Source organism: Pantherophis guttatus, chromosome 2 (genome assembly GCF_059756535.1).
Source record: "Pantherophis guttatus breed Tessera chromosome 2, ASM5975653v1, whole genome shotgun sequence".
NCBI lineage: Eukaryota > Metazoa > Chordata > Lepidosauria > Squamata > Colubridae > Pantherophis > Pantherophis guttatus.
This window is the reverse complement of record NC_142064.1, coordinates 167,824,667-167,839,657: the sequence shown is the minus strand read 5'-3', so window position 1 is coordinate 167,839,657 and position 14,991 is coordinate 167,824,667. Positions and strand designations below refer to the sequence as shown.

Sequence of the window (14,991 nt, the reverse complement as noted above, 5' to 3'; positions counted from 1 at the left end):
AGAAAACTGTAGGGACTTGTCCAGGCAGTTGCCAGGAGTCAACACTGAACTTGAAGACGCACAAAATAAATCTGGAGATCCATTTAATCAAAAGTGGTATATACATTTATAAAAGGGTCAAATGGAAGTAGCTGAATATTTGGACCCAATATATATTACTGTATAAGTAAAAATGAAAAAAGTATGCAGAAAAACCTTTTCAGTTGTTCTTCTATAGCAACATCAATTTATATCAATTATTGGCTTTATAATGTACAGAGGCTATCCCATGCCTTCAAAGTTCTTGTGGAATGCTAAATAATCCATTTCTTTACTATTGTTTTATATGATCGCTGCAATTTTTTTAGTCCTTTCAATAAACACTGAAAGCCGAGAATGTGAAAGATTGGTGTGGAAGAATAATTATGAAGATAATAGAACTGAGAATAAATGGAAATTCAATTCCTAATGAAAAAGTAGTGAGAACTCTACATCAGGCACAAGTTGATTGTACTAAGACATCTCCATTATATTAAATTTGTATTTCAAATCTATTTAATACAAATACAAATGTATTTAAATTTGTATTTGTACTTTTTTATGAAACATTAAACCTCATTTATAATCAAGAATGTAAATTCTGTAAATGAAGAGCAACGACAGAAGAGCACTCTTTAATTGCCCAGATTTGAGCAAAGCTGGTATGGTGTACTGAGTAGAGTGTTACAATTCAAGATGCTATCAGCTTTTCAAATGCCTTCAGACAGAAGGCAAGTTTCCAGTCTCTGGAAGGTGTGCAAGTGTTTTACATAAACAAAATCTGCACTTAAAATAGCTTTTTTGCCACCTTGGTGCAGATACCAACCAGTTAAATTTAAAAGTGCAGAAGGCAGAAGCAGCATGGGAATCACAACAACATTGGCTCAAATCCAGGAACATTTTATTTCTCTGGAATGGAAACAACTCATCCACTCTGAACATAAACTGCAGGTGGTAATTGTACATTCTCTCTCTTTAAAAAAGAAAAGCAAGTGTTTAATTCCATAAATTCCTGTCACGAGAAACCATTTTTTTTAAAAAAAATTTGTACAACAAGCCTTTTTTTTCCTTTCCTTTTTTTTTTCTTTTACAACAAAGCATCAATGTTAAAATGGGTTCACCGGCTTCTACCACATTGTCGTCTGTGTATACCATGCAAAATGCTACATCTGCTTAACACATTTTACACATTAGCATTACAAAGATTCAAAGGTTCATTGGTTGATTGATATTTTTAAGACATGGATTGTGATGCATTTTGTTCCTCCCCACCCCGGGGAACTTATAAAAATAATTTAGTTCAAATGGACTAAATACAGGATTGCGTTCTAGCTTTGTACTTCAGTCAATTCCATAAGTAAGCCGTTGGCCACGAGGACCAGCTTGTGTGGTTCTTATAGTTGTAAGGTCATAGGGTTAGAAAGTATCTCGGGATTTGTAAGAAGTCCAGCCTCCAAGCAGCAATAAGGAGTCTCTAGACTTCAAGGATCCTCCATACTCAATGCTCATCCAGTCTCCTCTTACAGACCTCTTTAAAGGAGAATATTTTGTTTCTGACATCAGATGGTTCCTCTCTTTTATTAGTTCCATTTAAATCAGCAGATCTGCAGCAACTAAGAATTAGTTCTGGCTGAGCTCTAAGAGTAACCTACAGCTGAAGAACATCGTTTCAGTCTGGGCCAATTTCGCATGGATTTAGTCCTTTGTCCTTGGCTTCTTTGTACATCCTTTGGAAGTCTTTGAAACGTGGGGCACAGCCTAACCTGACCTCCCCAAAGTGCATACTGCCTGTGAAGAGGAAGTCTCCCTCTCCTGGTTTTACCCCACATTGAAGCAGAGTCTTGATCTGTCCTTGCCACCGACCACTCTCCTCAGCAGAATTGAAGATCCTTGTTTTCTGCCTGTAGATTCTATTGATGTTTATACTGATAATGGAATCTTGCTGATCCTCCTCATTGATTACACTTTGGATGGTACCTCTGACAACTAGGAAGAAACACAGGCAAAAAACAAACAAACAATTAGATACAGAGCTACAGTGATATCCACATTTATCATTGTCTTTAATATATATGAAACGGCAGGACCAGATGTTAAGAGCCCTCCCCCAAATGAGGCAAATTCTGTCGTGTTCTTAAAATTAAATTCTTACACCATTTGAGAGTTTAATTATACATTGCTGCACTCTAACCTTAAGTTCTGTATCTGAGTTTATGCACATATAGTAATATTTTTGAAAGGATTTTGTTCCCTGTTTCAGGTACCTAAAACACATCCAGGAAAAGCAATTCTCATAATCCCCAGCCTGGGGAAGATCTATCTTACAGTATTACACTAAACCACAGTTTATCTACTTCATACGTAAATATCATTAGATATTTCAGAGAAAGTTAAGAAGAAAATAATTAGTACTGATTTGTAATCTGATGTCCAGATCACAATTTTTGAAATATAATATTCCTACAGCAGCCTTGTATTTAACTCTAGATGTCCTTGGTTACCGCTCCCCCAAATCAACCAGATTGAGGACAAATGTGAGACATTAGTTTGGGAAGCAAGGGGCGCAATGGCTCAGCAGTTAAAGACACTGAGCTTGTCAGCTGAAAGGCTGACAGCCCAGGTTCGACATCCGAGCGCTGTGTGACAGGGTGAACTCCTGTTACTTGTCCCACCTCCTGCCCACCTAGCAGTTCAAAAGCATGCAAATGTGAGGGGGTAAATAGGTATCACTTTGAGGGGAAAGTAACAGTTTTCCATATGCCTCAGCGTACATAGTTATGCTGGCCACATAAGCACAAAAGTATCTTTGGACAGCGCCGGCTTCCTTGGCTAAGAACAGAGAGGAGCATCACCCCCTAGAGTAGGAAACAACCAGACGGGGAAACTTTTACTTTTACCAGTTTGGGAAATGTCCGGTATGGATATCCAATAAGATTTAATATTGATGTATGGTATGCATCAATCCTCCAATGCAAGTCAAATTATCTCCTCAGTGCAAAAACCAGAAAAATATTGGGAAAATCAGCACTTTTAGGAATTGTCAATTATTAAATCATCAGAAAAGAAATATATCATAAACTACCCTTCTCCAATTTTTTGCTAACCAGGTATATGTTGGACTAGAATTCGGACAAAAGCTGGAAATTCTGGGAAGTGTTAGTTCAACAGATTTGAAGGGCTCACAATTGAGAAAGGCTATGATCCATATTTAATCTACTAAAGCCTACTGCAATAATCTTGGGGTTTAGAGCTACAACAGTTTTTAATTTCAGCTGTGTCTAAAAGAACAGTCAATCTATCCACTACAAAAAATCCTAAAATAGGGAAACAAGTATTCTCTTCATTAAGCGGTCAATCTATCCACTGCAAAAGTTGACAAAATGGGGAAACAAATATTTTCTTCATTTGCATAAAGTTAAGAGTTCATCTGTAAAGCTAGCATGAAGAAAGGAGCAATGTTTAGCTTTTGGGAAGTTTCAGAATACAGTTGCAAATAACCATGTGTCAAGGAACCTAAAAAACCAAAACAAAACAAAACACCTGGAGGGGCCAAAACACCTGGAGAAGACCAGTTTGCCTATTAGTTAAACAGGATAAGCCTCACTATTAAAATAAATAAGTGCCTACACCAAACTCACCCTAGAAATTTAAATCACATTCTATTAATGGCCAGTAACATTTACATTGAATTCTTTGGCATTCTGCCCTGAAGAAATACACACAGCAAGCCACCACCTGTCTAGGCAACATTTTCCATCAAGACGGAGCAAGAGCAATCCCACCACAATGTCTGGGTGTTGCATCCTCCTCCCTGTTCAGAATATGCCCCTATTATATCCACAATACTAATAGACTGTATTTATATCTGTAGCACATGTCCAAGACCAGACATGCCCAGCTGTTTCATTACAACATTTACTTTGGATTCCAAGCGTGGGAAAATTGCTTTAATGCTATTTCACTACCATAAAGAGGAAAACAGTTATCCCACTAGTCATACTAAGGAAAACCACTTGTCTCTTTGGGGGGAGACATAACAGAAAAAGGGATACCTTTTGCTGGCACAGATCACTGTGTTTATGTCTATTTGAGATCTAAGCATTTCAGGCAGGCAATCTTTGCAGGCAAAATGTAATTGGAGAAAAATAATACATAATTCTGCTTGATCTCTGCTAAGCATACTGATAAAGTCTAACCGTATTGTAGCACTTCCTATCCAGAGAGTCTACAGAAGATTTCTATTGGATATCTATGCATCAAACTATATTTTTTTTAAAGACTCAGGGAAGGTTGTCTGAATTGAGTCTGTTTTGCTTTCAGGTTTTATAAAATCCTTCTCCCCCAAATAATATTTTTAAAAAGTAACCTTTAATGAAAAATTAGTCAGAGTTTTGGACCAGTGTAAAAGAGAATATTTTCTATTCCCTAAAAAGTTTCATTCACCGATATTTTATTTTCTTCTGTAAATTTTGAGAAAGTCCTTCCTTTCTTATAAGTCAGGAACCCAATAAAATAAAAGACCCTGTTGTAGTTATTCCCTGCAGAATTAAGTATAAACTTCATCTTTAAAAGCAACAAATTCCACAGAAACAGGGATTTAGTTTTTATCAAGGGTCTATTTAGAAACATCAAGAGGATAATTCCTATTACTCGCTCCTAAAAACCTTTGAACTTCCACCACTATTACCACAGCCCGTCTCTTTCTTTGTCCATGGTAGAAAAGAACTAGCCAAACACAATGATTTAATTGAAGCTCTTCAGAGCTAAAACCCCATAAAGGCTTTTCCTCCCTTGTCCCCTTTGTACTTCTTGGATACACTTTGTTTACTCCAAAATGAGCAGAAAAGGGCTCCCTTGTTGGTTACAATCTGGGGCTTTCAGTTTGTTCACTGTTTGGTGAAGTTTCTGTAGGCCAAATCCAGCAGATTATCACAAGGGAAGAATGGGATTTTACAGAGCAATGGTGAACTCAGCAGTCATCCAGAAATCAAGGAAACTTACCAAAGTCACTGGAGCAGACAGCCAAGAGAACTTCCGTGTCACTGCAAGGTCGGCAGGGAGCTGGGAATGAAACAAAGAAGGACATTTTAGTATCTCAAGAAGGTAAACGTTCTACCCAGGAACATATTAAAGGTCAACCTTTATGCACCATTCAATTCAATCAGTCTACTTCTTCAGAGCAATATTTTCTATGAAAATGTCCATATTCTGGACATTATATTTAATGTCATATCCAGAATGTGACATTTTTCTCTTACAATAAACCTTTAATATCTACCTATATTCTACATTGAATTGTATCCCCTGGAAGAATAGTTCCCTTAAATTGGCAGGTGTTAACTTGTCAAGATAAACTTTTAAAACCTAATTCCTCAAAATTCAGCAAGCAAAAATCCCTGCAGATTACATGCATTCGAAATTCGAGATCTTTGATTCTAGGAATTTATTCCAAGCATCAGAACTTGCAATAGGAAAAATTATTCCTGATTATCCCAACAAAACTGGTTAGTCCATTTAAAATAAGAACATAAATAAAGATGCAGCTGGAAGCCATGCCTTAAACATAAGATGTAGTTGAGCCTGGAGGAGACTACAGAGAGGAAGTTTTTTTTTTTTAAAAAAAAGAGAGAATCATCTAGGAAAGAGACAGCAGCTGTTTTGTGCCCTTACACAGTAGCCTTTATTCATCAGCAGTTGCACCACAAGGCTGTGGGACAAAGCCAGAGGCAGTCTACACCTGCATCCCTGGTTTGTGAAGCTAGGCTGAGGTCTGAAGGTCACACTATACATTAAAGATACCATGTGTAGCTTCATGTTTTTCCCTTGGACTTTGTCTTAAGCTACAAAGTAAAGGCTGTAGACCTGATACAGTTCAGTACCACAGCATATTGGGACAGGGGGGTTAACCTCTCTTGCTTGGGCCACAGTTTCTCTGTGAAAGCTGCCTCTTCCCTCAGCATAGTAATTAGTGATTGAAACTAAAGAACCCATTCATGCTTACTTTCTGGCTTTAAAAAGACCAGTCAGCATACATTTTATGCATTTCTACCCTCTAAATCCTCTTAACTCTTCTCTTGTTGTACTGCTTAAAGGCTGCTGGCCTAGAAACCAGGAGACTGTGAGTTCTAGTCCTGTTTTAGGCATGGAAGCTGGCTGGGTGACTTTGAATTAGTCTTTCTTTCTTAGGCCAACTTATACCACAAGGTTGTTATTGTCGGGAAAATAGGAAGGTGAAGGAATATGAGGTATGTTTGCTGCCTTGACTTATTTATATATATAAAAAAATAAAAGGTGGGATATTTAATTTATTATTTGTTTTATTTATTTATTTGTTTGTTTATTTATTTATTTAGCATATGGCATATGATGGAATAAAAATAAGTAAATGAACTCTGAGTTGTTACTGATTTCTCTTCATTTTTCTTCTTTGGGAAATCAACTTTGGCTCTCAATTTATCCTACTCCCTCCTTTTTCTTTCAGGAGATTTGGGATGGGGTTAGAAATACAGTATATTTTGTGGGAGTTTAACATTTTTTCCTTCTATCTATCGCACTTGTAATGTGACAGTCAGACATGTATAACCAGACCCACAAGTGTAGAGTTCAAACTAGATACTTTATTGTTCTCTGCAGGAATCTCTCCAGACTGTCAGTTTTTATATCGGAAAGATTAGATAAGGCTCTAAGGCACGGGTCTCAAACTCGTCACATCAGGTTGCCATGTGATGGTCCCCTAATGTTTCACTAAATGACTAAACAATTCATCAATGAATTTTCTATCCCAATTGCGGTGGTAAATTGAGGACCACCAGTAAATAGTCCTGTTTCAAGCTCAAAAAATCTTTTGACCTTGAAAAAAAACCTGGCTTAACAGCTGTTGTAAGCTTCCAATCTGAGATGAAACATTTTCAAGCTTGGAAAATTTCAGACTCAAAATAACTGCACATTTCTAAACAGCAGTAATCATTAAGAAAGAGAAGTTGCACTGTGTATTAAAAGTATCATATCTGTTAAGGAATTCAAATGAATTAACATGGTGGTACTGCAGAAGATATCTGGATTTAAATAAGCAGAGGGATGAATGTGGGCAATACTATTAGCCTCCACTATGGCTTATCCGACCAAAGAGATATGGGTGATGCTTTCCAGAAGCAAAGTGCAATTCTTTCAAAGAGGCATGAGGTAGCAGTGATAGGGATTTAAATTACCATGACATCATTTGGGAGACAAATTTTGCCAAGTGTTCTGGGTATCTGATTGTCTTGCTAACAAATTTTCTCTATCAAAGGGTCATGGAAGGCACAGGAGGATTGTTATCTTTGATTCAGTAGCCAAAAGTTATGGTACAGACAATGAAATAGTCAGAGCAGTTGGCTAAACCTAATCTTGCTTGGAAGCCAAACAGGATCAGACCTGGTTAATGTCTGGACCGAAGTCCACCAGAAAATGTTAGAGCTATAGATTAGACTGGTGTCATTGCCAGGAGGAGGGGGTGGGGGGGGGAAAACTATTCATAGCCATAAAATTACCAGATTTCACCTAGTTAAGGAGATGGAAGTAGCAAGAAACACAATGGAAAATGGTGATGTTAGATTTCTTGTTTTCAATTAAAATTAAAGCTGAATATAATCGAGATTATCTTGGACTCAAAGAGTGGAGGAACAGCCATCAATCATGAATTCTTACTTTGTATTTCTATACCAAGCATGGGATTACATTTGGTGGCTTAAACAGCATCTTTCTAGTGTGGACAGAATTTTCCCCTATACAGATTTTGATGTACTTGGATAAAGATTCCCATGACAAAAAAACTAGTTGAAATCTGTGGGTAGAACATGTTAGTTATTGTAGCGATAATTGTTATGGAAGACAAATGTATTATAGGATTATGTGAAAATGAGGACATAAATGTGCATAAACATTCACAAGATGAAGCCTTCGATGGTTAACTTGTTTTCTTTCATGTAAGAAAACCAATTATAAAGTATGTTAGAGGAGAAATAGCTGACACATACATCTGAAGACAGGAAGATCAAGTGTAAACTGAAGACCAGATCTGTTACAACTCTAAGAACTGTGTAGCCTGGATATAGTAGAGACACCCCACGCTAATCTAATCAAGGAAAGAATGTAGCTGCTTTTTATACTCAGCCAGTTACTTCTACAGAGAAGGTGGTGCAGATGTTTCTATAATGCCCTATTCAGTTATGGAATTCCTTTTCACTCAGAACTTTGCCCTCTCTAGCAGCAGGCTAATTAAATCTACCCACTGGAGACCCAAAAATGGAATGGGTGGAGAACTACAACTTCCTTTGTTATCCTGGCAGGGCATTTACATTCATCATAAAAATGAGAAATCATCGATTTAATTAAGCATCTATGCTCAGTGTCACCAGCGAACATGACAAGATGGCACTTAGGGAAAAGAAACCTAGAAGATTCCTGCTTTAACGAATTTAAATCTTCATGGTTACATTCAGATTTATGTAGTGATTATTTAAAACATAAATAATTAAATCTATACTTACATGTATATTTTTTAAATGTAGAGACTTTCAAATAGAGTATAGCAATAGCAGTTTGTGTGATGTCATTTTAATAGGCATGTTTCTGGCTAAAAGTCCCTTCTATTTTAAGGAGCAGGTCATTCATACAATTGGAAGAGAAATTCAACGTATTCTCTAAGTGAACCTTGGAAATAGGTGACTTTATTCAGTACCAATGCTGAATAAAAAATAACAGTAGAGCTAAAATCCTTTATTACTTTTTATGAAAACTTGAACATGCAGGTGCTGTTGCATGAGAAATTAGAAGAAATACCAACTAGAGATATTCTAAAAGAAACTAAAGTCCAAAGGCATTCTGATTGTCCAAGATCTAGTTGGTTGTTAAGCAGCTGCCAAGGTTTATACAGTCATGTTTTTCTATCAAGACATTTACAAGAGGAACTAAAATCTGATCAGTAGAACATTCCTACACCTCCAAATTGATTTTCTAGTTAGTGCATGAGGACCCGGATTGTGGGGGCAATAAGCTGACTTTGTATAAAAAAGAACACCGCTTGCGGGGGGGGCGAAAGCCCTACTAAACAGGTATATACAAAAGTATGAAGGCTATTGCTTAACACATTGTAAACTGCCCTGAGTCTCCAGAGAAGGGCGGCATATAAATCGAACCAATAAATAAATAAATCTCTTACTACTACAATGAGCAAAAGCTGTCTATTTTCCTCAACATTGGACCATGCGTTAAGAACAACAATACTATTACATTTCCTGCTTCAGATGGCTTAGACAATTTCAGTGCACAGGACTCTAAGCCAAAACAAACAAACCTCATAGATGTTCAACAATAATACCCGAAAGTACAAGAAAAGATGAGTAGTTTCAGTGCACTTTCAAATGCCTGGATGTTAAGGAGGTTATGGCATATATATATTTTTTTTAATTTGATTTATATGCCGCCCTTCTCCGAAGATTCAGGGCGGCTTACAATGTGCTCAGCAATAGCCTATTGACAGCAATATTGCTGTCATTGTAGTGACTCACTGTTAAGTCAGGTAGGAGTTCCTCTGATGGGAGTATCATGACCTGAACTAAGTGAAGATATGCCTTGCCACTTCTTCACCTCTACTACCTAGTGCATCCGAAGACCTTTATGGAGTGGTAGGAAGGGAGTGGAGAAAGGTGAATTTTTATATTGTCACATTGTAAAGTGTATTAGAGGTCCAGGTGCCCGAGTTCCTGCCTTATCCGTTTATACTCGAAGAAAGACATGCAAATAAACTCCCCTGCAATGGTTAATAGACCAATTTTCCTTCAAATTCTTCTCTGCTATTTTCAGGGGAAACTGGATATGAAATTGTCACAACTATATTTCTACTGGGCATTAAAAATGCTTTGTCTTCTGAGAGTTGCTTTTGTTTCTTTGTTTTTAATCAGATTTATCATTGTTCAGTTACCTTCCAGCAATATTATAGCTGCCAATAACAATTCACCCCTCTGTAGAAGTAACTAGCTATGTCATGGTGATACAGTGGTTAGAATGCAGCATTGCAGGCTACTTCTGCTAACTGCCAGTTGTCAGCAGTTTGGCAGTTTGATTCTCACCAGCTCAAGGTTGACCCAATCTTCCATCCTTCTGAGGTCAGTAAAATGAGGACCCAGATTGTTGGGGGCAATATCCTGACTCTATAAACTGCTTAGAGAGGGCTGTAAAGCACTGTGAAATGGTATATAAATCTAAGTACTATTGCTATTACTACTTGGAAGCATTTTATAGTCTTGAAAAACAAGCAAGAAAAAAAGCAGAATGCTTTTCATAGGTGTCCATAATAATCCTCCAGGAACAAAGCAATTTTTGTTTTGTTTTTGTTAGAAAATATTTTGGAATACCATTAAGATATTCTTGTTTGTAAAAGAAGTGCCTATCAAACCATAGCAAGGGTTCATTTGACATAACATATCGATTTTGATTTGCCTTGCATCATGACCCAGTTGCACAGAAAATAGCAGACTTATATATTATTTCATAGTGCTTTATAGAGCTCTCTAAACGGTTTACAGGGGTCAGCATATTACCCCCAACCATCTAGGTCCTCATTTTACCAACCTCAGAAGATTAGAAGGCTGAGTCAACCTTGAGCCGGTGCGAATCGAACTGCCAAATTGCTGGCAGGTGGCAGTAAGCAGAATTAGCCTGTAGTACTGCATTCTAACCAGTGTGCCAACTAAACTTGACAACACCTATCTTCTTCTCTCCGTCCTTAGCCACTTAATATTATCGATGAGACTGGGTGGGGGGGGGTGGGGGGAAGCCCCAAACTTCTTGAGAAGGGACTGCTTTTCTCCTAGAACATTCTCATTTTGGTTTTACTATATAAATCTGTGTGACAGGCACAGAATTAAAGCGTCCAATCCATGCAAGAGAGTGTCCTCAATATGCTCATGTGGAAAAGTAATATATATTTATATCTAATGTCAAAATTGAAATTTTAAATGAGATGCAGAATATGGAGCAGATTCTTTTTTAAAAAGTTTCATTGAAATCAAATTATTTGATACTTCTATTACTGTATGGGAGAGCCTGATCTATAGGGTTTTGCAGCAACATTTTGATCCACAATTTAGGCAAAAATAAACTACTTGCTGAACTATTGGCAGCTACTTTGATAGTAGTGGTCAGGCCTTGATTATATTCATTGTAGAAGGAAATCTGTTCCCAACACTAGTTGTTCTTCCATAATTATATATGGGTTCTGAAAGTCAAATTTTCCACAAGGTTGACAACAATTATGATGAAATCTGACTGGACTGAAAACTTTAAATGGGGCACTAGGAACAGCTGGGAATTGTTTTCAACTAAGAGGTCTTCAAGGGCCAAACAACCACGACAGCAGGAGAAGAAAGAAATGCTGCTGCTACTCTAATAAGTATCATACTAATCCCTTTATATTTATCTTTAAAAAGGAGAGGCAGAACGGCTTTTAATACGTAAAAAGGGAGTGCACAGTTTATTACTATTTATCATCAATAGAAAACAATGCAATTATTGTATTAATATATTGTTTGTAATTCAAGTATTTCCTAAACAGGTTCCATCAAATACCTGTTTTTCAAGCCAATTAAACATGATAAACAAGGAAATAAAGGCTGCCCACTAATTAGATATTATAGCTTTTGCAGCTGGTGCTTCCCTGTAAATAAGCACCATTGAATTGCTCAGGCTAGTATAATACATAAGATACCAGTAAACTAGGCTTAGTGACAATAGCAGCAAAAGGTTACTAACCCTCTCCTTATAACTGCCTCTGAAACGTTTACTTTAGAAAAAAGTAAGTGATAGGTACCCTGATGCCTTCCATTATGTTTTACATTACAATTCCCATCAATCCGACCAAGCATGGCCACTATAAGGGCTCATGAAAGTTGTAATTGCTGAAGATCAAACAGATTGCCTACTCCTCTTTTTTGATGGGAGGAAGCACTCACATTTGCGTGGTTTTTTTTTTTTTTTTTACTATAGCTGTCTGTGTAAACATAGGCTCAGCTTAATTACTGAATTCACATTCAAGCATCAGACAAATTCACAAGGGCAGATTCTGTAGTTTAGGTATAAACTGTGTGTGGGGGGGGTGCACTCTTTTGTTTATATTGAATCTCCTACTTATCTGTTTCACTGAATTAATACAAGCAACATTCATCACATGATGGATTAGATGTAGTCTTCTTAACTTCTGGTGTTCTGATGCTACTTTAGATTTTTTCCAAAAAAAACACCAGAAAAATAATACAAAATATTTCAAACTTCTCCCAAAGTTCCAGAATATTCAAATTAGGAAGAAGTTATCCCCTCAGAGAAGGGAACCCTTGAAGAGTTTAGTAGCATATAAGAATACCAATTGTTCTGGAGAAGAAGTGAATTGTATCTCTTATTCCCCATTTCTGACGTGACTCACAAATCAAATCTTTAACCGTTCGTCATCAAGAAAGGCTCTTCATCAACATATTCATATTTTAGCAAATTAATCAGTTCAAACCTCGGTCAGATAGAAATTCTACGCGAGAATGTAAGAATAAAATAAAAAGTTAAAGGAATAACAATGTCCACCACAAATAACTGAAAATCCAAGCCCTGCACATCTGGGGAAAAATTTTCACTATAGGATCCTAGCAATTTGGGTCTACAGCTGAAAGGAAAAAAAGAATATACTATTGGAAGACCTCTGATGGTCCTTTCCAACTACAAATACACACACTTTCAAAATCTTATGATTTTAATAAAACGAAATAAAGAAGCGACCAGATTCCTTCTGATTAGCCTAGTATTGCTTTCCTCCTACGGAATATATTAATTTTGTAAGCATTCTCAGAGTTGGAATTCCTTTTTTAAAAAAAAGGGTAGTAATGTGTACTATTTATTAACCTCAAATTCCCTTTGATTTTTGATAGGACTTATGGTTTATTGCAAGAAAAAGAAAACATTAAGGGAAAAATCCACTTTCTGAATACTTAAGGTATAAAACTGTTTCAAAAACAGAACTATGCCCACTGGGATTAAAATGTTTTATTAAAAGCGTTTATGGGTTAAACTGTATTTCAGAATTCCCATGGGGTAGTAGCTTGGCGTCTGACAAGAAAGAAAAAAACCCAAGCCTTATGCGATCTAGCTTTTCCCACTTCCAACTTTATAGAAAAATAATCTAGCTTCTTCAGAAATTCAAGCTAACTCATATTTGCCTTGATATTAGAAACCCAGAAATCACCACACGCAGGGAAAACACAGGAGAATATAGAAACCCAAGCTTGATTCATAGTGTGTGCTACTTAGGCATGTCTCTTAAAAGTGTTGCTCTAGTTTGAGGTGTGTAATCTGATCCCCACCCCCTTCCTTTCTCACATGCTCCTCTAAAGCCTCTTCAACCACAGTCATGAAACATTGGTAGTATAAAAGCTGAAGCTGGCAGTGGAATCCAACCCTTCTCAGGCTAGATGGAACAGTTATGTAAACACTAGAGAGGTGGCTCTCAATTGCCAGGCGAGGAAGAGAATGGCCAAATTTCCACTTATTTGAAAAGGGCTTAATTCCTAGAGTTTATGTATAAGTGTATATAGGCTTTGATTTCTGTATTGTACAGCAGGTGTATTTTATACACAGAAATAGCTTCTAACATTAAGCAACTCTTTAAAACTCATTGTATCTATGAGCTTCTATTGGAACCAAATTCCTGAAGAACTTGGAAAACTAAGATGTATTACCATGGCAGGCATAAATCTGATAAGTACCATAGCTCACTGTTTAGTATCTCGTAAGGATACTCTAGAGCAGGGGTGTCAAACTCAATTTCATTGAGGGCTGCATCAGGGTTGTGTTTGACCTTGGGGGGCCGGAGTGGGAGTGGCCAGCTTGATGTCACTATGCCAGGGGCGCCTGTGGTGGCCGGAGCACTCTGCCAGTGAAAACAAGCTCGCGAGCTCAGTTTTCGGCTGAGATGGCCTACTGCAACTCTCTGCCAGGGAAAACAGAGCTCCGGAGGGTCGTGTGTGGCCCTCCCAAGCTCCGTTTTTTATGGCAGACGCACTGCTGGCCAGTCCTTTGCTGTTTCCAGAGCGGCCCTGTGGGACTGATGTAAGCACCCCGTGGGCCAGATCCAGCCTGCGGGCCTTGAGTTTGACACCCCTGCTCTAGAGATTAAGCTCCAAAATATGCTTAATGTGGTTAACATGGGGAAAAAATTATCAGAACCACTCCCCTCCAAAACATTAAATGGGAAAAACAGAACTCCTACTCCTGTCTATCATATGACTTTACCAAATACAGGTAGTCCTCGACCTATGACCCCAATTGAGCCCAAAATTTATGCTGTGAAGTGAGAAATTTGTTAGGTGAGTTTTACTATTTTTCCTGCCCAATTTGTTAAGTGAATCACTGCAGTTGTTGAATTAGTAACCCGGTTGTTAAGTAAATCTGGCTTCCCCCTTGGCTTGGCTTGTCAGAAGGTTGCAAAAAGTGATCACATGACCCTGGGACACTGCAACCATCATAAATATGAACCAGATGCCAGGCTTCTGAATTTTGATCACATGACCATGAGGATACTGCAAAGTATCCTAACTGTGAAAAATGGTCATAAGTCACTTTATTCATGTCACTTTATTCACTGCTTTTGTAACTTTGAACCGTCACTAAATGATCTGTTGTAAGTTGAGGACTACCTGTATACCGAGTCGAGGTGGCACAGTGGTTAGAGTGCAGTACTGCAGGCTACTTCAGCTGATTGCTAGCTGCAGTTCAGCAGTTCAAATCTCACCAGGCTCAAGATTGACTCAGCCTTCCATCCTTCCGAGGTGGGTAAAATGAGGACCCAGATTGTTGGGGGCAATATGCTGACTCTGTAAACCGCTCAGAGAGGGCTGTAAAAGCACTATGTAGCAGTATATAAGTCTAAGTGCTATTGCTATACACCACGGCCAC

At 37.8% G+C, this 14,991-nt stretch overlaps 1 protein-coding gene across 2 annotated transcripts in view; it reads right to left on the bottom strand.

Moving 5' to 3' along the window:
- Positions 1-902: 902 nt before the first annotated feature.
- METRNL (meteorin like, glial cell differentiation regulator) overlaps positions 903-14,991 on the bottom strand; it is a 35,057-nt gene continuing 20,968 nt past the window's right edge. For both annotated transcript variants that reach the window (XM_034408396.3, XM_087887252.1), the window contains exons 3-4: positions 5,020-5,079; positions 903-2,004 (exon numbers count right to left, since the gene is read on the bottom strand). In XM_034408396.3, coding sequence (XP_034264287.1) covers positions 1,688-2,004; positions 5,020-5,079 — 377 coding nt within the window. In that variant the 3' untranslated portion in view covers positions 903-1,687. The remainder of the gene's footprint in view (positions 2,005-5,019; positions 5,080-14,991) is intronic.